Below are 22338 nucleotides of genomic sequence, written 5' to 3' on the forward strand. Positions count from 1 at the left end.
ACAAGATTGGTGCCTAGGCCAATTATCATCAGAGAGGTTTCCTCTGGCAGTTGGTGGGAGCAGATAACACCCACAGCCAAACATTAGGTTAAGCTTGGGGAACCCAAGTGGGGCGGGGAGAAACATTTATAGGAGCCAGAGGGGTCAAGGTGGGCAGGAGAACATGGTCCAGAGAAGCAACTAAGCAAGGATCATAGGGGCTCACAGAGACTAAATCAACAACCACAGCGCCTGCAAGGCTCCTCTGAATACATGTTACAGTTATACAGGAGGAATGCAGGGAAGAGAAACTGTGGTCGGGATGTATTGTGTGAGAGAAGAATTTTAAAAAAGAAAAAGATTATATACACACGTGCGTGCGTGCAGAAGGCCAGAAGAGGGCACCAGATCCCCTAGAGCTGGTGGTTATGAGCCACTGCCAACGTGGGTGCTGGGAACCAAACTCAAGTCCTCTGTAGGAGCAACAAGTGCTCTTAACACTAAGCCATCTCTTCAGCCCCAGGAATCCACCGTTTAAAAATAAATAAAACCAGCGGTGAAGTTTGGGGACTTTCATAAGTGAAACGTGAGAAGCCGTCACATCAGCATCTTCTGGTTGAGAGCCCACTCCAGTTCTCACTTGGAGGTCGCGCGTGCGCACACACACACTTACTCGAGAAGACAGGGGCTGAGAGCAACCCCTCTCTCCCCTTCCCTCCTCCGCTTCCTCCTCCACCCCCCAGGACCCAGAGATTATCCATCGCAGCTCTCCTCAGAATGAGGGTTAGCAGCAAGCAGTTTCCTTTCTCATTTTCCCTCATTCTCCTCCACGCTGCCTGAGGCCTGCAGCAAGACAAAGTTCACACTGCCCCCTGCTGCCCAGCCACATAGTCTCTCTTCCTCGACCACCTTTATCCCACTTTGAAAAAAGAAAAGCAACAGCATACCCCCACAAAAGTCAAATGTCTTTATTTTTATATATAAAAAAAATTTGTACAGTTTTAGTTCCTATGTTTAAGAAAAAAAAATCCCTAAAATTGCCATAATGTTTAATCCACTGCAAACTGTAAAAACAAGCTTTTTATATATTAAAAAAAATTTACATTTTACAATTTTCTACATGCATGCACAAGATCTCAGCTCTGTAACCAAAAAAAAAAAAAAGAAGGAAAAAGAAAAGAAAGAGAGAGAGAAAGAAAGAAAAAAAGAAAAAGAAAAAGGGGGAAAGAAAAGGAATAAGAAATCTAGATCCAACAATGGAAAATTCTAAATTACATTCTCACTTGGAAGAGATTCAAGAAGGCCCTTCCTTTTACACACAGAAGAACAAATTACAACAATCACACATCAGAACAGAATCCATCAGTAGATGTTGTCCCACGGGGAGAACAGAAGGGGCAAAAAGAGACTGACAGACACCAGGAACGGACAAGGCAGAGCGAGGCCCAACCAACAAGGCAAGCACAAAGCCTGGAAACCAGACATTTGGAGTGAGGACCTCCCAGGATCCTGCCTCTTTGTCTTTATTAAATCACGGTTTACAGTGGGAATGCTGTGGCTGGCTAGGACCAAAAGCAGAAGGGAAGAGATGGAAAGAACTGGGAGGACAATAAAATAAAAACGGAGCGAACAAAGACACTTATTTAGGAGAAACCAGGAAGGGACCGATGGGGATAGCGACAGAGTGGTGAGGTAGGTGAAGGACTTAGGCACGGTGTCCTGGCGTGGAGGGAAGAGAGGTAAGCACTCCAAGGTCATAAAAACAAAGGCCGAGGTGTGCAGTGGGATGAGCTAGGATGCCACACAGATGGAGAAGCAAGCGAGGGCACTGAAGTAGGCCAGCACAGCATCCCCTGCGGTGATAGCGCTGGGCTGGGTAGGCACATTCCTCCAGTGGAAGAATAGAAACCGAGTGAGTGGTGGGACAAGATTGGTGGGGGAAACTGCTCAGAGGGACTGAGTCAGCCGCCCACACATAGCAGTTCACAGCATGAGGACAGCTTCCTATTCTGGAGAAGCAAAAGACACAGATACTCACTCTCTCTTTCTCTCTCTCTCTCTCTCTCTCTCTCTCTCTCTCTCTCTCTCACACACACACACACACACACACACACACACACACACACACACACACACACACACACACACACACAGCTATACTCTTGACAATTCATCCTGACATTTTAAAAAACATGATAACCAAAGTAGACAAAGATACCACAGTTCTGACACAAAGGACCAAAACGCTATACCATTCTTGGTCACAGCCCTTAGTGCTTTGACAGAGAGTCGGAGAGACTTTTTTCTTTTTCATTTTAGGGAAAAGGAATGAAAATATCACAGTGATTAAAAAACATGGCAGGTTCTTAAAATAAATGCCCCCGCGCCCCTAACCTAGGGCATCAACTAAGATCCCAAATATTTTCCTTCTGCCCACCCCCACCCACTGCTTAAACCAACACCACACCCCATTCTTGCCCAAAAAGGCAGTGATCCCCAATCACCATCCAGGCCCTGCTTTCCAGGATAGTGAGGTATTTATGTGACCCAAAAGGACTCCTCTGAAACCTGCTTTGAAAGAAAGAAAGAAAGAAAGAAAGAAAGAAAGAAAGAAAGGAAGGAAGGAAGGAAGGAAGGAAGGAAGGAAGGAAGGAAGGAAAGAAAGAAAGAAAGAAAGAAAGAAAGAAAGAAAGAAAGAAAGAAAGAAAGAAAGAAAAGATACCTTCCCATGACTCAAGTACAGATTTATTTCCCTGGAGTCTATCCAGGAACCTCTACCAGAGCCCTAGGCTAACCTTGAGGCCCTGCCTAAGTCAGCTCCAAAAGCCCATTCCTGTGGGAACAGTAAGGGGTGGTTGGCTATGGATCCCACAGCCTCACATAGAGATCAATGGGTACCTCATCTCAGTGGACGGCAAACACCAGCAAAATTTCCAGGGAAGTGAAAGGGCTATGCAGGGGCTTTGGGAGTTGTTTAAGAGACGTGACCCAGGGGCACTGCTCCGTCCCAGCCATCAGAACCATCCCCCACACGGACTCCTGGAAGGATGGATGTGGACATTTCCTGTTTCTACTTTCTGGTGATAAAAGATAATTTAAAGGTGTCTGATTTAAGGGCTTAAATTTGCTCTGAAAATATCCACTAGAGGGTTAATGAATCCTGCTCAAAATGAGCTTTCAATTACTGAGATTCAGATGTGGTGCAAAGGCTGTGTTAGTTAAAATGGGGTGAGGAGCTAAGACCTACAAAAGGCAGGAATCCTGGTCCCTCACCCCAGTATAGAGCCTAGAAAGCGAGGCAGGGAGAGAAGAGGATGGGACCCTGGAAGGCCATGGAAAAGAGACCCCTGAGGCAAAGAACCGGACTTAAGGCAGGGGATGAGAAGGAGCTGCTGGTCCCTCCCCTAAGAAGAGATGAGGCCACAGGTCTCTAGAGTTGGAAGTCAGCAGGACTGGGGTAGCTGGTGCAGAAAAGAAAAATGTCTTAGGCCATGGTCTTAGACCACATCTTAGGGTTGGTCAGGGTCTGCACATCATAAAGTCCCTACAGAAGTCAACACGCATCCTTCACGGGTAAGGGTGGAAATGAACTGCTCAGAGGGATAGGGTCAGTGGTTCAGAGGGATAGGGGCCAGTGACAAGCGTCTCTCCAACTTGAGGGGGTTGTCCCACCCTTCCCCTTAGAATTTGCCCAAAAAAGAAATACCAAACCTCCCCCACAGTCCTAGTAAAGTGGTCAAAGAGGTTTTCACCTCAATTTGCCTATGATCATGTGATCCCACAAGTCAGAAATAGCATAGAAGACTCCTGAGTGGGACTTCCCACTTGTTCTGTCTGTGTGTGGACCAGGAAAGTACAGCTGTAACAGCGGGAAGCAAGTTAACACGCAGGGAGAATCCTAACTCTGGGACTTGTTACGGGTCCATCCCTGCCCAGGGACTCGGGGCTATGAGTGGGCACAGGGAATAGGGTTAGCTGCTGTCCCGCAAGAGTTTGGCACCATGGCTCTCTGGGGTCAAAGCTCTGTCCCCCACCCCCACCCCCAGAGAAATCCTATTAGGGACCACTGGAGAGCAGGGCTCTAAGAACTTAGGTTTGTTAAGTGGAAGCTCGGGGTTAAGGTACAATCAAGATCAAGAAGGTCCTGCGCCCTTTGAGAAGGGACTTCCATCCAGGTGGACACTTTGGGAAAGAACAGGGTAAGAGGCACTGTTTCCTGCAGAGCCTGGAGTGATACAAACTTGGGGGGGAGGCAGAGTGGTTCCCAAATATTGTTAAAGCAAGGTGGTCTCTCCAGATTTACATGGGAAAACTGAGGAAGAGGGGTGGAGACCAGATACAGGATAAGTTAATTCAAGTAAAAAAAACAAAACAAAACAAAAACAAGAGCAAGAGGAAGTAGGGCAGCAGAAATGTGGCAGGGCCAGAGCCCCAAGCCACGCCCACTCTGCAGGAGCCCCCCACATACCCCCTGCCCTGCTACTGCTGTAGAGTCACACAGAGGTCTCCGACTGCAGCCGCATGACAAACTTGTGGGACTTGGGATCCACAAATTCCTCAGAGAGTTTGAAGAATGGCACCTTCTTGGTGCTCACCACCAGGCTGAAGTCCTGGCGTTTCAAGAGGAAAACGATGCCGTCCTTAAGCCCATTGGTCACCGGCTCCTCGCTCACCAATGTCCACTGTTTGGCCAGCCACCGTTCCTTGTGGTACTGGATGGTGGGTCCAGCTGCCAGATATCGCTCCAGGAAGGCCTGAGGAGGGGAAAAGACACTGCCTGGGCATCTCTCCCACCCGCCCATCCTTCATCCTCTGCCACACAGCTTTCAAAGGCAGCCATGATGTTCTGAGCTCATTCTATACACATGAACAAGTATCTTCAAATGTGTGAGCAGAAGAGAGCCTGCGAGAAGCTTAATATTCAGATGAGGAGGATGGCATGCAGAGGTGAGAGTGCTCCAGTCAGGACCAGAACTCACTCTGTTCCCTGCACCAGGTTGCGTCCCAGGCAACTCGACCCTCATTCTTCCTTCTTTCTTCCTCCCCTTCCATACAGCTTATATGATTAGAGCCATATAGGTCTGCACGCAGACAGAAGAGGGCCAAGCAAAGATATACATGCAACAGAGTGTGTGTGTGCATGCGTGCCTGTGTGTTGTGCTAGTAACTGAAGTCAAGAACTCGAGCCTGCTCTAGCACTGAGCTACATCCCCAGCCTCTTTAGCACCCACTCACCAAAGAAGGCTCTGAGAAAGCCATTCTAGGAAGCTGGCAACTGGGTTGAGGCAAGCAATGGCTAAAAGTAAGCACAGGCAGAAAGCTTACTTGGAGGGTGAAGGGTCAGGAGGGTAAAGGTGAGACTTGGAATGTAGAAATTTCAGAGCCTTATGAAGAGGAGCAACAGGCCTCTGACATCCCTCCAAATGGTTCAAAAGCCTACCCTTGCCTCCTCCACTCCACACAGACAGGCTAGGTGGAGTGGGGACAAGAAAAGAGATGACAGAGAAGAAGTGAGGAAGAGACAAAGAGAGGGAAGAAGAGGGAAGGAAGAGCAGCCATGAACAAAGGGAACCAGAAGCTGGACCCAGAGGAAGGGCTCGAGGTGGCAGGCCTACCTTGGGTGTCATGTCGTGAGTGATGCAGAACTCCAGGTGCTGTAGGATGCTCTCCATGGTATGGTAAGGCTGCTGCTTGGTGGTCCGGAGGTACTTCTGCATAGCACGGGCCATGGACGCAAAGATGGCTTGGGCTGCTTCCCGGGGATCCATCACCTCCCTGGGGTTCTTCTGCTCCTCTTCCTGCAGCCGCTTAATGTGAGTGAAGGCTTCCTCCACAGCCACCACAAGCCTGGGGACAGGCAGTAGCTGGAGCAGATGCCCACTGCAGTCCCACCCTCCACCCATTGGCTCTGACTGCTGCAGTCAGAGCGAGGTCAGGCCTCCCTGCTCTCCCTGAAGTCATAGAAGCCCATTTGGAGCCAAGCGCCTGGAGATTAAGAGATGGGGGTGGGGGGGGGGATGTTTTCCTCACAGGCAACAATAACAGTTGTAGAACTCAGTGGACTCAGACAAGGGACTTAAAGTGAACAGGCCTGACATTAAATCCAGAAAGACATCTAGGAACTATGTTACTGAAAAGGCCAAGTATCCCACCGTACCCTAGGAAAAGTCTCCATACCACACCACACCATACTATGTAAAAACATTAATAGATATGAGTAAAGGGAAATGGCTCATTATCATCATTATTATTTATTTATCGTTATCATCATCATTTATTATTACTATTAAAGTTATTTATGTGTGTGTGTGTGTGTAGGCATGCATATGTCTTCTGTGGAGGTTTGAGAAATCCCTTCTCTTTCTAACATATGGATTCTGGAGATTGAACTCAGGTCATCAGGCTTGGCAGCAAGAGCCTTTACTCCTGGCCCTGGAAATGCTATTTCTATTCAGCCACAGTAGGACAGGCTGTGCTGACACTTGACTGGGGACCAGAGTGGGGGTAGGGGGACACAATACAGACACAACACGGGACATCTACAGTAGCTAAAGCCAACAAAGAACTGCTCTCTAAAATACACAAAGAATTCACTACAAATCAGGAAGGAAATGGTAAAACCTTTGAAATAATGAATAAAAGAGGAGGCTGGTAAGAGAGCTCAGCCAGGAGAGGGACTTGCCACCAAGTCTGACACCCGAGTTCCATCCCTGGACTTACATGGTGGAGGAACAAAACCCACATGCAAAAATTGTCCTCCAAGCTCCATATAAACTCTGAAGTGTGCATGGCCACATAGACATATAAATAAATAAATGTAATTATTTAATTACTGGCAAGGGAGCCAGGAAAGATGACGTATTCCTATAATCCCAGTACTTGGTAAGCGGAGGCAGAAGAATCACAGGTTCCAGACCAGGCTGGTCTACTTAGTGAGACTCTACCTCAAAAAACTAAGTACATTCAAATAAAATCAGACCAAGGAAGTAAAGGATTCATATGAAACCTGAAGGACACCAGGCAAGTAGAGATATAAACTCAACACTAAAAAGGGGCTAGAGAGGACAGCCTGGTGGTTAAGCACACCTGTTGTTCTTGCATAGGACCCAGGTTCAGTTCCTAGCACTCACATGACAGGTCACAGCTGCATGTAACTCCAGGTCCAAGGGATCCCATGTCTTTTTGTACCTCCCTGGGCAGCAGGTACACACATAATATTCATACATGCAGGCAAAACACTAATACACATAAAATAATCTTTTTGTGTGTTTGTCCATTGTCTCGTTCTCCCCCACCCCCCAATCAGGTGTCAGCACAGCCTGTCCTACTGTGGCTGAATAGAAATGTCATTTTCAGAGCCAGGAGTAAAGGCTCTTGCTGGCAAGTCTGATGATCTGAGTTCAATCCCCAGAACTGGAACTGGAGTTACAGATAGCAGTGAGCTGCCATGTGGGTGCTGGGAACTGAACCTGGATCCTCTGGAACAGCAGTCAGTGCTCTTGATCACTGAGTCATCAATCCAGCCCCTAAAATATTTTTTTTAATTTTTTAAAAAAAAATGAAACATTAAAAAGATGCTTCTTCATCTAGATGGACGAAAACTATAATCCTAACACTGGACAGCAAGTCAGGGGCTGGTGTGCGACAACTGTCTATATTCTGTCAATTATGTTTTAAATAAACGCTGATTGGCCAGTAGCCAGGCAGGAAGTATAGGCAGAACAACCAGACAGGAAGTAGAGGCGGGTCAATGAGAACAGGAGAATTCTGGGAAGAGGGAAGCTCCTTCTGCAGTCCTGTCCAGACACAGAAGAAGCAAGATGTGACTACGCTGCTGAAAAAGGCACTGAGCCATGTGACTAACACAGATAAGAATAATGGGCTAATGTAAGTTATAAGAGTTAATAAGAAGTCTGCGCTAATGGGCCAATCAGTTTATGATTAATGTAGACCTCTGTGTGATTTCTTTGGGACTTAACGACTGTGGGAACCGGGCAGGACAGAAACCTCAGACAACAAGGGGCATTTTAGGAACCACAGTGCAGCAATAACATGCAACGAGGGGGACACAGAGAACACATAGGTGAATCTCAAAACACATTACAGAGGAAGAAGAGAAAAGTCAGTTTAGCAGAGGGCCTGGATGAGTTTGAGGTCAGTTTGTCTGCATAATGAGTTCCAGGCCAGTCAAGGCTACAAAGATGATTTTATCTCAAAAACACAAATAAAAAATCAGTCAACACTAATAGCACCGAGCCGCACAGGCCAACATATCATTTCTACAAAAACATAAACAGATTCTAAGGACCTCAAGCCAGGCTCAAGTAGATGAGGAAAGACTGTGAAGGAACTATGACCCCAGGTGGTAAGAGCCGAGGATAGCGAGGAGCATGGTACCCACCAAGTCTAAAAACTGAAACAAAACCCTTGACCTGAAAGTAGGAATGACCAGAAGTGATAGGACAAGAAAGGATGTGAGGCCTGGATGCCAGAATCCAGACACCTGGGGACCTTCCATAAGCTCAGGATGGAACTATGGGCTAGTACATGCCTTTGTCTGCAGGTCTCCTTTCTGTACATCCTTATGCCTCCCTACGTTTCTTGGTAAAGTTTCTTTAGAAAAGACCTTTTTGTTTCAAGTGAACCAGAGTTTCCTACCAGCTACAAGAAAGGTAACAGGGAGAAGAAATAAACCCGTGTGCCAAGAGGGACAGGCAAGCTGTGATATCCAAGACCCTAATCAGAGGAAATGGCAAAAGGGCCTTCACTGGTTTCTTTCCAACAAGCACCATTTCCAAGACAACAGGCAATGTCACAGAATTAGAGCTGGTGGTCTTTGCTCTCCAGGGGACACCAAGCTACATTAAGACCAAGATTGGGCCGTCTCTCTCCCTTGAAACCTAGAAATGGGAAGTGGGCGGAGGGCAGGGTGAATGTTCTAGTCCTATATTTCTGCTCCTCTCTTCTGCAGTGAAATCCTAGAAGCTTCAGGTGGAACCTGGTAGCAGCAGGCACTGAGAAAGAGTCTTCAGACATGATTTAAGTTCTTATGACAAAGGAAGACGTGAAGACGGCATTTAAAAATTTACCAATGAGGTCAGGCGTGGCGGAACACGTCTTTAATCCCAGCTCTTGAGAGCAAGATATCATCAGATCTCTGTGAGTTTGGGGCCAGCCTGAGCTACACAGTGAGCTTCTGGACAGCCAGGGCTATATAGCAAGGCCCTGTCCCAACAAAATAAACAAACAAAAAACTCAAAGTCGATGTCCTATACTTTGAATCTCAACATCAGGGAAACAAAGACCAGCAGATCCCTGGCATCTGGGAGCCAGCCAGCTTGGTCTAGCCTACTTGGTGAGCTCCAAAGCAAGGAAGAGACCATCTCAAAACACAAAGTGGATGACACCTGAGGAACAATAGCCCAGACTGTCCTCTGACCTTCACACGCATGCACACATAAATACACACACGCGCGCACACATACACACACACACACAAATAAATAAATAATGAGCAGACAAACAAACAAATAAATAATCCGTTGAGGCCTGAAAACCGCTTTTCCCTGTGGGCAGCAAAAGTCAGAAAGAGCAGTCTCCTGTTAGAAAAAGCCAGGGAACTTGGAAGAAAAGCCCGGGCTCACAGGAGAGCCACACAGATTTATCCTTCAAGGTCCAGCAAACCTGAACCTGACCCAGGGAACAGAGCAGTAATAAATGTGCTGTTTTACAGCTGCTGAGTCTGTGGCAATCAGTCACGGAAGCACTAGAAAATGACTACGCAAACCTGTATCATCACTGCTCTACCTCCAGGTGGTCTAGGGGCCTCTTATGCTTCCTCTCCCCAGTCCATCCCAGAGGCTCGCCCTCCCCAGCCTCCTGGCTCTTCCCTCCTTCGGGTACTCGCCAGGGCCCTGAACTCACGGCCAGTACCCACCTGGCCCTGCGCTTCCGCACTCTGCGCTCGTGCTCGGCTTCCTCGTAGTAGTACTCATTGTGGCTGTTGTCCCGCCTCCGCGCCGCTGCCGCAATCACTGCCCTTGACTGGCCAGTGGAGTTATTGGTGCTGTTTTCTGCACAGGAGCAGGATGGAGGAGATGGTCAAAAAAAAAAAAAAAAAAAAAAACAAAGGAACAAAGAGTGTAGCCTCCACACTTTGCTGGAGCTCTGGGAAAAAGCCTGACACAGCCAAAGGATTCGTCCCCCCGACCCAGCAATGCCTCCCAGTCCCAGCCCTCCTGGCTACCTCTGGGAGAAGCTGCAGGAAAGCAACCAGGAAGGCATTGGAAGGGCAGAAGTCCTGCATATATGCCTCCTGAGGCAGGAGACTTTGCAGCTCAGGGCCGAAGGGTAGAGACCAGGGGTATGAGAAGACACAGGTGCTAAACCAGGGGACACACCGTAGCATAAAAAGGATCAGCAGCTAAGACCAGCTACCTGAAGTCAAGGGAAATGACAGAACAGAGAAGGCTGGGACACAGGCCAGAGAAAGGAAAAGGCAAGGGAAGTAGCTTGGAGTCCTGTTTAGGAAGAGGCCGGGAGGGGCGGAGGAGCAGGGCCGCTCACCCTCTCCGAGAGAATACACCTTGAAGCCAGACACTTTCTTGGCCAGGACGGACTTGGGCAGGTTGAGGAGGGCGGGGTTGTAGACAGGGAAGTCATGGTAATACTTCTCCAGGATCCACACTGCCACTCGCTGGATGCTGTTGGGGAGACGGCAGGAGGGGGAGGGAGAAGGGACAGACAAGGGGCACAGGGGAAGGGACACATCAGGGCAGGTCGGCAGGGCTGGAGAGGACACATGACAGGGACAAGCTGCTTCCAGGAAGCCTGGCTCAAGCCTGGGATCTACTTACCAGGCCCCTAACCTTTCCCAAGACTGGGTCTCCTAGTCATTTCCTACCATGCTGAAGCCCAGGGGTAAATAGGGCCCCAGCCAGAGGTCTCCTCATCCCCCTCCAACATTCTCCCAAGGTTACTGACAGGACCTGGGAGGTGTCACTGATGCTCCGCACAGCCAGGGGGAGGGAGGGAGACATCCTGCCCATAAGCCTGGTAGGAGGTTACTTTCTATCCCTCCCTCAGGCAGCCCATCCTCTGACCAGTTCATCTCGCTGACTACTTTCAGGAAGCTGTGCCTCCAAGAAAAGGTTAGAAATCTTCTGTTGGTAGCCCATATCTCTCTCTCCTTTGGTCCACCCTCCCCTAAGACTCCTGATTTTGAACTGCCTATCCCTCACAGTTCACAACTCCCACAGGCATCTTGCCCACGAGTCTCCATATGACTTTGCCATCAGGTTGAAAATATCGCTGATCTCTCTCTTACACGCTCCCTTCCATCCAGCCCCTCCCATCCATCGCTTACAGTTCCCACCACCACACCCTCCCCCTCCCTTCAAGCCCTTTCAGGTCTCATCTTTGTCCTATGCATTGTCCCACCTACTGCCATGCACCCCTACCTGAGATGCCCGACATTGTAGAAGCGGCTGGCCCCGTCTGTCGACCGCACGACCTTAAGCGTGAACTGGGGCTGGAGTTGGCGCAACTCCAGCAGAACTACAGCCAGATAGTGCACGAAGAGTAGGGCGTCCACTAGCGAAACAGCAAACTGAACCACGCCCTGGTAGCTGCGCTCCCGCGCATCCAAGATGCGCACGCCGTAGAAGAGCCAGTAGGAGATAACAAGCAGGAAGACGAGCACCATGAGCAGGGCGCGTAACACGAAGACTCGGGGCAACGAGGCCTTGGGCCGACGGAAGAACAGAGCCCAGCTGCCCAAGAGCAAGATGAGCAGCTTGAAGGCCACGGAGATGAAGAGGCCCTCACACGCTGTCCCACACGGCTCCAGCTCCTCCCGCCACAGTAGTGGAGGCAGAAGCAGGAAAGCCAGCGGGGTGAGGAAAGAGAGGAGCGCCAGAGTGGCCCCTGCTGCCACGCCCAAGTGGCGTGAACAGTCCAGCGGCACACTGTCCTCCATGTCCTTGGCGATGCGCGTGAGGTCATCGTGGGAGATACTGTGCTCGGAGGTGCCTGTGACCACCGTTGTTGTCTCTCCCCAGTTGTCATCCTACAGTCGGGAAGGGGACGAAGGAGAAAAGGTAAGCAGAGAAGACAGGGGCGCACAGGAGAAAGGAGACAGCAGAAAGAAGGGGAATCAACAAATACACCGTCATCGGAGGATGCTGAGCTCCACCATGCGCCCATCTTGTTGTTGCAGGAATTGCAATATAAAACCCAAATCCTCGGGGAGCTGCACAGAGACTGGGGAGGGAAACGCCACGTATGCAGCGGTGACCCTCAGAAAACAGCACAGGACAACTGCCAAGGGAACATCTTGGGACAGTAACAATGACCCAGGGGCAGGCTTGCCAGGCAAAACAGGCAGTTTCCAGAGAGTGATAGGACCCGAGCTGACCCCCCCAGCAGCGGGTGACGTGCAAAAGCTCTTCTGAATTAGTGGTTCCCAACCCCAGCTGCACACATTAGAATCACCCTGGGGAGCTTGGAAAACATACCAATTATGCAAAGTGAGATCTGCTTGTCAACCTTTTTTTAAAACAGTCCCGAGATGATTATAATGTTCAGCCAAGATTGGGAACTCTGAACTAAATGATCCCCAGGGGCTGCTAGTCAGAACACCCTGTGGACCAGCAGTGTGGCAGTCACCTGGGAGCACGCGAGAAACGCAGAACCACAGGCCCACCCCACATTTACCAAGCCACAGTCTGCACTTCAACAAGATGCCCAGGAACTGTTTCAACTTAGGGTTCTCCTAAGTTTCCTACAGCTCTTGCAGAAGTCCACAATTTCAATAGAAGCCAGAGACAGACATTCAGGGCAGAGATTCAGAGCGCTGAGCATCCAAAATCAGGGGCTTGGAAGTGCCTGGGAAGGGGAAGTCAAAAGCCACTTGTGCAGGCCATGTGGCAATGCCAGGCTAAGCAACAGGCATCTATCCCGGTCAAGTGAGGTAATGCATGACTATGATCCCAGCGCACAGGAGGTTGAAGCTGGAGGATCGTGTCAGCTCAAGATTAGCCTGGGCCACAGATCAAGACAGTCTCAAAGAGGGAAGAAGAAAAAAAAAAAAAAAGCCAGGGGCTTTTACATGCCTGTAATCCTATCACTTGGGGAGATGGAGGAAGAAATATCAGCGGGTCAAAGCCATCCTCAATTGTATTAGTAAGTTCAAGGCCAGACTGAGCTACAGGAGACCTCATCTTTTGAAAAAGCCATCTATTCTTCAACCATGAGCAGCTACTGCGGTGTTCCCACAAGGGATAAAGGGAGACAAGACGGCTGGCGAGTGATCTAAATAGGATATGGGAAACACACTGCAGACTCAGGGTCACCATGGGAGTACCTCAGGCTACATGGGGTAGCCATCGGAACAATCATGGTTTGGGTCTGTGGAGGTAAGCAGTGGACAGGCTGGGTGCCTCAGGTGCTCTCCAGAGTGTGATGTGCCCACATCTGCTTCTCTGCAGTGGCTAGAGACCATCCTCCAAAGAAGTTCCAGGACACCGGGACTTCCAGTACCCACAATTCACTTCCTGGACAGCCTGGGCATATGGAGTCATACCCTGAAGCCCAGGGGATGCAGGCCACAGGACCGAGTCACACCGTGCAGTGAAGGGGGGTGGCCTAGAAGAGCCAGTGACTAGAGGGCTGAGGAATCTCCTCTCCCAAGGAGGGGGGAAGAACCCAAACTGAATGTAGAAAGTAGAAACGCTGGCCACTGTCGGCTGTGGGGGTGGAACCACACCCTCACCCGGTGACCCCAGATACACTGTCTACCCTCTCAAGGATCAAGGCCTAGGGAACCCTACCCCAACAGGAGTGATCAAGATCACTTCAAAAATCTATGAAGCTTGGTATCACGGAAAGAAATGAGCTTCCAATGTCAGACAGGTCTGCCCTCCGCGCCCCCCCCCACCCTTTTTTTTAGGAAAAAGAAGCTAAGAGTCTCAATTGCCTAAGATACTCCCAAGAAGGAAGTTCAGGAATAAGAAGATTTAGGCAATCTCTGTCACTGCAAACCCTGTTGCTCCTCAATTCCAGGACTGTCCTCTCGACCCAGGGAGTGCAATGAGTCAGAAGTTAGAACAGAAACAGCAGTTCCCTCTGTCCTGGAGAATTCTTTTCCTAGGTACCTTCCTTAACTGCTCAGCCTCTCCTCTTTCCCTAGGACCTAGGTGATGCTATTTCCACACGCTGACAGCAGAGGGCGCAATCCTGAGACTCAAGGGAAACCTGTCGTCTTCCCACCAAGACTGCTGCCCTCCTACTCCAACCTGCACCAGCCTGCCAGACTAAGCGGAGCCTCAGAGGAGCGGCCCACTTCTCCTTACTCAGCTAAACCCCCTCCACCGCTTGAGAAGGGGTAGTTTTCCACTAAAATTCCCTGAATTCCAACAGGGCCCCACCTTGGAACCTTAAACTAAGGAAGGGAATAGTAGCGCACAGCTGTAACCCCGACATCTGGGAGTCAGAGACACGAGGGTACCATTTTAAAACCAGTCTGGGGACCAGGGATAGTGGCGCACACCTTTAATCCCAGCACTCGGGGCAGAGGCAGGCGGATCTCTTTGAGTTTGACGCTAGCCTGGGCTACACTTTGAGGCCCTGTCTCGCAACCACAACAACAAAACAAAAGAAAACCTAAGACCAGTCTGGGCTACATAATGAGTCCAAGTCTAGCCTGGGTTACAAAAAGAGACCTTGCCTTGAAAAACAAACGAAAAGATACCCTTCTGGATCCTGTAACTGTCCTAGGAGACCAGATACTTATCTCGGCCCTTCCCTTGCCTAGTGGAGCCTCGAACTCCCTCAAGGGATCAGAAAATGTTAGCTCTAACCCATTTCACTCCTAATGCTCACCCGCTCATCTCCCCTCGTGGACTCATTGTCCAGCAGGGGCTCTCCTGGAGCCTGGATCGTCACTGATTTATCTCCACGGCTCCCATCCCGGCTCTTAGAGCGGTGCCGGTCCCGGCGGTCCCTGCAGCAGGAAGTCGGAGAAACAGGAACAAAAGGTCAAGAGGGGAGTCTTAAAGGTCCTTTCAGGAGACCCCTACCCTGCCCACCCACCACCAACCACCTCAGCACACACCACCTCTCTACCAGCCGGGCCCTCCCCACCATTCAGCTGGACACACCTGTGCTTTCTGGAGCTGCGGGAATGGCCCGACTTGTAAGAATAGCCCGAGTACTGGGACTCGGTGTCCATGGCGTCTGAACGCCGTGCCTTGTAGCGCTCCAGGGTCGCGGGCTGGGGCCTCTTGGGGGGCCCCACAGCCACCTCCTTTAGCACAGGCTTCTTCAGGCCAAGAGGCACCTTTAGGAAGTCAACTGTCACCCTGAGGGACTCTATTTTGCTGGACGAGTGGGCTTATCTCAGAGAAATTCAAGCGGCGACAGCTGAGGAGATAAAGCAGTTGCTTAGGGGTAGCCTGGGTTCCCCCATGAGTGAAGACAGAAAAGAAAACCATGCCCAAATGTCACCAGAAGCTCAGGTAAGCCCAGACACTACCTGAGACTACCTCATTTTTGGTTCCTGTTCTGTTCAATGGGCTCAGCTCCTCCTGCTCCGCCAGCTAGAAAGATCCTTCACCCACAGTGTGCCCAGTATTCAGGGCTGGAGGAAATACTGGCACAGGCTCCCAGGGCAAGGACACCCCGAATAATCCAGCTTGGATGCCCCATTGGGAAGAATCAAAGCAGTACTCTCCTATTCTCAGCCAGGAAGACAGAGACTTAGAGACACATGGACGTATACATGGACGTATGACGTATGTACAAACTCACAAACATAACCTCTCTCTCTCTCTCTCTCTCTCTCTCTCTCATTGATGGGTGGATGAAGGATGTAGCCTGACAGCAGAAAACAAACAGAAGCATCTTCCAAACACCTGAAATCTCTGGACAAGCAAGATTCAAATCTATCTCCACTTTGGGCTGGTGGGCAGCCTCCCTTATCTACACTGCACAACTCTGCAGCAGAGGATGGTATCTCCTCCCCGAATCTCTAAGCACCACCCATCCTTCAGAGCCCAGCCCCAGCTCTCACAAAAGTCCCAGCTACTCTAGCAACTGGGGCCATCTTCTCCACTGATGCTGCCAACACTAACTTAAGCCATCACCCTGCCCTGAGAACGTCCCGTCTTCACTCAGTGATTGGGCAAACCTCTCTAACACACCTACTTTGAACTATATACTTTGCTATGCCCTGGGTACTGTGGTGTAACTGACTCTGAGTTTATAGTTTGGGGGAAGATGTACGCTAAGCAACTAAGCCAATAAATACAAGCAGCCATGTCAGTGTGGTGGAGCTTAGCCGACAACAGGCAAAGGTGTCAGGTACCGAACCCTGTGTTCTAAGCAGGCATTCTACCACTGAGCTAGCTACATTTCCAGCCCCACGGAGATGCTTTAAACTGAGTGTCTGGAAACACTGGAAAACAACACTTAAATGGAAGCCGAAGAAAGGAAGAAAAAGTTCCAGGAGGGGAAGAAGCGACACCACACCAGGGAAGGTCAAGTCGAGAAAGCGCTTGTGAATTTAAGGCACAACCACCAACACAGCTGAGGACAAGAGAGGAAGACAGAAGCAGCGGGCGGCAAGTGAAGAGGTCGGGTTTTATTCCAAGGTTATCAGGAGACTATTTTGCTGTACAGATTTGGGTTGGAAAGAAGAAGCGGCAGAAATGGAGAGATCAGTGAGGAGGGTCCACGGCAGGAAGACTTGGCCACCAGAACCAAGAAGGAGGAAAGAAATGGACTCCCAGAACCAACCAGACCTGGTGAAAGGCTGGCTGAGGGGGTGAGGAGCAACAAAAACACCTAATCACGCACATAAAATAAGTAAGTAAAACACAACCAAAATTAAGATAGATAGATAGATAGATAGATAGATAGATAGATAGATAGATAGATAGACAGACCGACCTAGCCTGAGCAAGGGAGAAGGTGCTGAGACTCTGGTAAGGCAGATTATTAGAAGACATGGTTGGGGGGACAGTGTTTCTGAAGAATTATGTGTGAAAAGAAGGGTTGTAAGGACTATGCCCCACGCATTGAAGGTCATGCCTATGAGGAACTGGACAGTTTGGCATCCAAGGAACTGGAGTCTGAGCTGGATGTAGGGGCCACAGGCAGAGACCCTGCACTGAGCTCAGGAGAAAACTTCATAATTAGATGCAAGAAATGGAAGGGAGGGTGTCCAGCATAAAGGTTTAAAAGGAGAGTCCAGAGGTCAGTAGAATGTAATCTCGGGCGACCAATAAGACAAGTGGACTTCCAGGGAGGAATAAACACAGCCAGGTCCACTGAGAAGCCCACTGTTTTACGCACTGAAACAGACTTGCTTTGTGGAGTTACCTTTTTTCCAACCACTTTAAATCACCAACAAGTGAAGGCGCAGATTAAGTCATACATATTCGCAGACATCTTTCCTCCTGTGGGTACAGGGCAAGTAACCGATACCCACCTAGTAAACGAACACGCTTGTCTGTCAGGGAAACTGCAGGGACATAAGCATCAGTGTGAAACCTATTCATTTCTCCGCCTAACAGAGTGACGTGGAAGCGATCCATGAGCCAGTGATATCAATACCCCCACATCAAAGCACTATGTGATAGAGACATACTTTGGGACAAATATAATTCAACCCGAACCTGAACCTCTCTAAACAGAACCATAAACAGGGCCCGTCCCATGCTCATCCCTCTGCCTGCAAATCACATGTGGGATTTCTCCACCCCTCCCCTGGGGACCCACTCTACTGGTTTACTCCTCCACGTGGCTCAGACAGTCGCGGCCACACCACTTTTTGATGTGGTTCCCACCTATTCTTTCTAGTTCTCCTCTTAAACACTGAACTTTCCCAGGAGGCTCTGAAACCAGCAGATTGGGGGAAAGGGGGGGGGGGTGAAATAAAAGGACAAAGAAATGCCATGGATTAGATCCAGACAGATACTAGAGCCCTCTCCTTCGCCATCCCCATCCCCGAATACCTGCACTCTATCTGCCAGAGCCAACAGCAAAAAGAGCCTGGATTTACACAAAGACCTGGCTTTAAAGGCTCCCTCTCCCATTGCTGAGCTGTCTTAGCTGTGGGCAAGTTACTAACCCTTTTGTGCTAGTGGCCCGGTGGGCCCTTGGGTAAAATAAGGTGATGATACCTCCTTCATGGGGTAGCAGCAAGGAACACGGGGATGAAAGGAGTGCTTTCTACGCTGTACAGCTACTAATAGTTAAGCAATTAATAAGCTCTCAAACTCCAGTCCCCAACCACTTCCTCTGATACTAGGGAAGGCGGTGGTATAAATAAATTGTACGACTAAATAAAGAACTCGCGCACACACACACACATCCCAACCAGACCCACTACTTCAAACACACCCAGATGTGAGGTGAAGCCGCTGTTTCCCCTACAGATAAATGTCAAGCCAGACAGGGTGCCAGCCATCTCCCAAGTCTTTGTTCTGAGTTACTTGGCCTGGATCCACTCCCTTCCTCACTAGCAAAAGACAAACCCCGCAGCCCTGGAATACAGAGGGCTCCCCAAAATGCAATAAAACGTGCTCCTCCCTCAACTACCCAAACACAGGGGCCACAGAGGACCACTTCTGAAGCCTTTGCCTGCTGTCCCTTTAGGTACCCAAGGGGGCGAGCTAATCGCAGCATTGGGAAGGGATGAGAGGTAGGCAAAAAGACAGGCAGAAGATCCCCCCACCTCCTACTTAATCGGTCTCAAGGATCAGGTTTGGAGGGTCTCCCGGGTGGGCAGTGTTCCCAGGAAACAAAGTGGGGGAGGGGATCAGTGGATGAGATCAACAAGTAGAAATGTCAGAGCGATGAAAAGACAGGAGAGAAGTCTGGACTTGGCACAGGGCAGAGAGCTGCACCCAGCTGAGGGGCAGAGAGTGGGAGGCTGTAAAAAGGGAATATGCCCCACTGTTTTTCAACTCACCCCCTGTACTCCTCAAGACACAAACACAGGCACCTCGTCCCCTACTCAAACCAGCCATGGATTATCTGGGGTTAAAAGGAGGCCAAAGAGGAGAGGGAGAGAGCAAAGAGAGCCCCACACAAAAAGGAGACCCTTCTCCCCTCCAAAGGCCTTTCAGAAATAAAATTAATGGAATGTGTCTCAGTATCACCCCAAGGGAATTGGGGGGGAGGGCCAAGGGGAATGTGGGGGCTTTTGTCCCGGCTGCCCAGCTTCTCCCACATTGATCACCATAGCAACCAAAGCCCCCTGTTGCCTAGGTGATGGCAGCCAGGTCCTGGAACCCATACCCAGCATCCAAAGCGAGAAAGGTTATAGAGGTGGTAGAATGAGACAGAGGGGGAGAGAATGGGGTTTCTCCTCTGGCAGCCCCAGCTTTTGTCTAAGCTTGGGATCGGGTTTCTTCAAGAAACAATTGGAGGCCTCTAGAAAAAAAAATAAACTGAAAACTTGGCAAGAGGGCCCTGGGGTACATGGTACGTGGGTAGATATGGGTGCCGGGTAAATACAGACCAGGACAAAACGAGCCTTCCTCATTTGCCACTCGCAGGAACAGCTGAGTGTCAGTCGAGTGTTCTGCGTGTGCGCACACATGCACACACACACAGGCGCCCCACATGTGGCAGGTGCTCAGGACAACAACCAGGCATGGGAGCCTATGGTCACCACCCCCTTCTGCCACTGCAGTAGCCCCGGCCTTTAGACCCAGCATGGGGACATGAGGCAAAACACAACAAGGACACATCTGGGAAGCATCTGAGAGCCTGGGTGACTCAGCCAGAGAAAGGTAGGGAAGGGACAGATGCCCAGTGCACACCTCAGAAGCGGCGTTCTTCGTCTATACCCGTATGACAGGGTTGGAAGTAGCAGGCCTGCAGGGCGGAGGTACCTGTTCCTGAGGAGAAGAAAGTAGGACGGGAAGCTAAAAGTGCTGCTTAGACAGGAGTCTGTCTCTAGGAGAGCACATTCCCCCTTCCCAGCCAGGGACCAGGAGGTCTCCTGGAGAGGCACCCATCTGTGGGAGCTTGCCCATTACAGCCTTCTGATTCCTACACAAGAGTCACGGTCGTCCTGTATCTGGCCTGGCCCCACTTCTGCACCACAGCCCGTAGAGAGGTGAGGGACGCCTAGGTAGCTCTCACAAGTGCTGAGTGCCTACTTGGGGAGTGGGGTTTACTGATTAGCTATCTGGCCGGAAGTGGAGCACCTAGTCATAAAGCTCATCATCAAGAGGCAGAGAGAAGGTTTAGAGGTTCCTTTGGTCTTTACCACACTATCCCTGGGATGTCTGAGATGCGTCCAAACAGGTAGCCCTGTCAGGCAACAGTAGAGACTCAAGGCTTTTGATGTGGGTGAAATACAGACACCTAACTCAGATCTCTGAAGAAAGGGGTAGAGCTCTCTGATTCTGCCCTCATCTCTCCTATACCCAGAGACAGTGAACTGACCCACCCAATTCTCTCAGCTACTGCAAGCATTAGCTGAATGGTAACTCGGAGCCCTAAAACCAACCGAGTTTTACAGTAAGGCCCAGTGAAGGGAAGGAAGTGGCTGGCCAGTGCTCACTGCTTCCATGACAGCCCATTCTGGCCTCTTATTGCTGGGGAAATTTCTCTTCAAGAGCAATCAGATTCTTCTGCGAGCCTCCCTCTTGCCCTTTCAACAGACAACACTAGAAGAATCTGAGGGAAGGGGAAGATTTGCTGACTCCTGCCTTGAGCCTTCCCACCAGTGAAAACGATCAGAGGTCAGGCAGGCCTAAACCCAATAGCAAAGAATCCCTACGTAACCAGCCACGGCTCCAAAGAACATCAGCACACCTTCATTCCTCCGCATCCAGCCTTGGACATGGGCAAGCCTCCCATTCCAAGAGGCTCATGCCAGGTCCTTCCCATCACAGAAAGAACCAAGGCACAGAATGGGCGAGGACCACCCTCAGCCTAAAAATGGGCTCTCGACTCACTCTTTTAAGTAGTCAGAATAGACCCAGTGACTCTAGTGACCCAAGAGGCCAAGAAGGCAGCTGGATCTCAGGGGGCCCAGTGGGAAGGCTACAAGACCAGGTGCCCAGGGGCTGGCACCAAGTGCCCCACCCCCGTACTGCTAACCAAGCACTCTCCTAGGAGGGCCAGACATGAGCTCACCATCCTCACAGCCCCAGGGTGGGGGCAGGAGCCTTCCCCTCGCAGGGGAGGGGCAGAGGAGCAGGGAAGAGACCACAGATGGGCTCCTGCCAGGGTACCAGATACTAACTAGGAAGGAAGGTGCTAGAAAGTAGAGCCACGCCCCTTTCCACCTTCTGTAATTTCCCTTGATGTGAAGCAGATCAGCGTGGAGGATACCCTCCAAACCCAGACACGAAACACCGACACGCATACATTCTAGTTCCCCTTCTGAAACCTGGAATGGTTCCTGCCTGCCCCACCCAGCTCCACCCACCCTGGCTAGGCAGGTTCTGTAGAGACCTGTTCTGCTCTCTCTCGCACCCCTACCCCCACTCGGCTCTCAGAGTCCCTACCCCCAATCCAGCACACACACACACACACACACACACACACAGCCCATAGCACCCCATCCTCTAGTTTCTCCTAGACTCATCCCTGGTCAATCTCGAGCAGGATGTTGAGGGGTGAACATTCCCTTTGGCATCTTTCCCAGGTTGAGGCTATAGGGAGAGAGAGAGAGAGAGGACACAGAACTTGTACGGAGGCAACCGGGACTGAAATGCCAGGATGCCCTATTTAATTTTCACCACCCACTGGGCTTTGAGCTGCTGCCTCCCAGGTTGTGGCAAAAGAGGCCCCTCCCCACATGCCAGGTGAGGTGTGGACAGACTAAGGAGGAAAAACGGAAGGACAAGAGGAAGGAGGTGAGCTGTGCTGACCCACAGGCCCACTTCCCCCATACACGGTCATACTAAATGCCATCCTGAAGCTATCCTAAGGAGGCCTCAACTGTCTCTGACCCCAAGAGACCTCGACGCCTGTTCACTCAGCCCCTGCCTCAAGGCAGGAAGAGTTATTTAGGAAGGGGAAGTCAGCCAACCTCAGGCTGGCAAAGTCGACCAGGAGCGCTGAGACGTGGGGAAGGAGTGTGGGGGAAGAGACATATGGGACACTGTGGGTGAAGGCCGGATTGTATGGGGAAGCAGTAGAGTGAGCCTCAAGGTGTGAGACACAGTGTGTGTGTTGGGGGGCGGGTAGGCCTGGGGTTCTCCATAAAACCTCCTCCACCCACCTCAGCCCAGGGCCACTCATATCGAGGAACACTGAGCAGGCCGAAAGGCCTGAGTTCCAACCAGCCTCCGCCCTCCTGACAACACCCACCTCCCTCACCCGAGATTCAGA

At 50.5% G+C, this 22338-nt stretch overlaps 1 protein-coding gene across 2 annotated transcripts in view; it reads right to left on the bottom strand.

Moving 5' to 3' along the window:
* Window positions 1-926: 926 nt before the first annotated feature.
* Window positions 927-22338, bottom strand: part of Vangl2 (VANGL planar cell polarity protein 2) — a 28165-nt gene continuing 6753 nt past the window's right edge. For both annotated transcript variants that reach the window (XM_050143095.1, XM_050143096.1), the window contains exons 2-8: window positions 15138-15399; window positions 14860-14980; window positions 11439-12046; window positions 10546-10682; window positions 9917-10052; window positions 5595-5826; window positions 927-4733 (exon numbers count right to left, since the gene is read on the bottom strand). In XM_050143095.1, coding sequence (XP_049999052.1) covers window positions 4473-4733; window positions 5595-5826; window positions 9917-10052; window positions 10546-10682; window positions 11439-12046; window positions 14860-14980; window positions 15138-15208 — 1566 coding nt within the window. In that variant the 5' untranslated portion in view covers window positions 15209-15399 and the 3' untranslated portion in view covers window positions 927-4472. The remainder of the gene's footprint in view (window positions 4734-5594; window positions 5827-9916; window positions 10053-10545; window positions 10683-11438; window positions 12047-14859; window positions 14981-15137; window positions 15400-22338) is intronic.

Source organism: Alexandromys fortis, unplaced genomic scaffold (genome assembly GCF_014885135.2).
Source record: "Alexandromys fortis isolate MF-2015 unplaced genomic scaffold, M_Fortis_MF-2015_v1.1 scaffold_51, whole genome shotgun sequence".
NCBI classification, from domain to species: domain Eukaryota; kingdom Metazoa; phylum Chordata; class Mammalia; order Rodentia; family Cricetidae; genus Alexandromys; species Alexandromys fortis.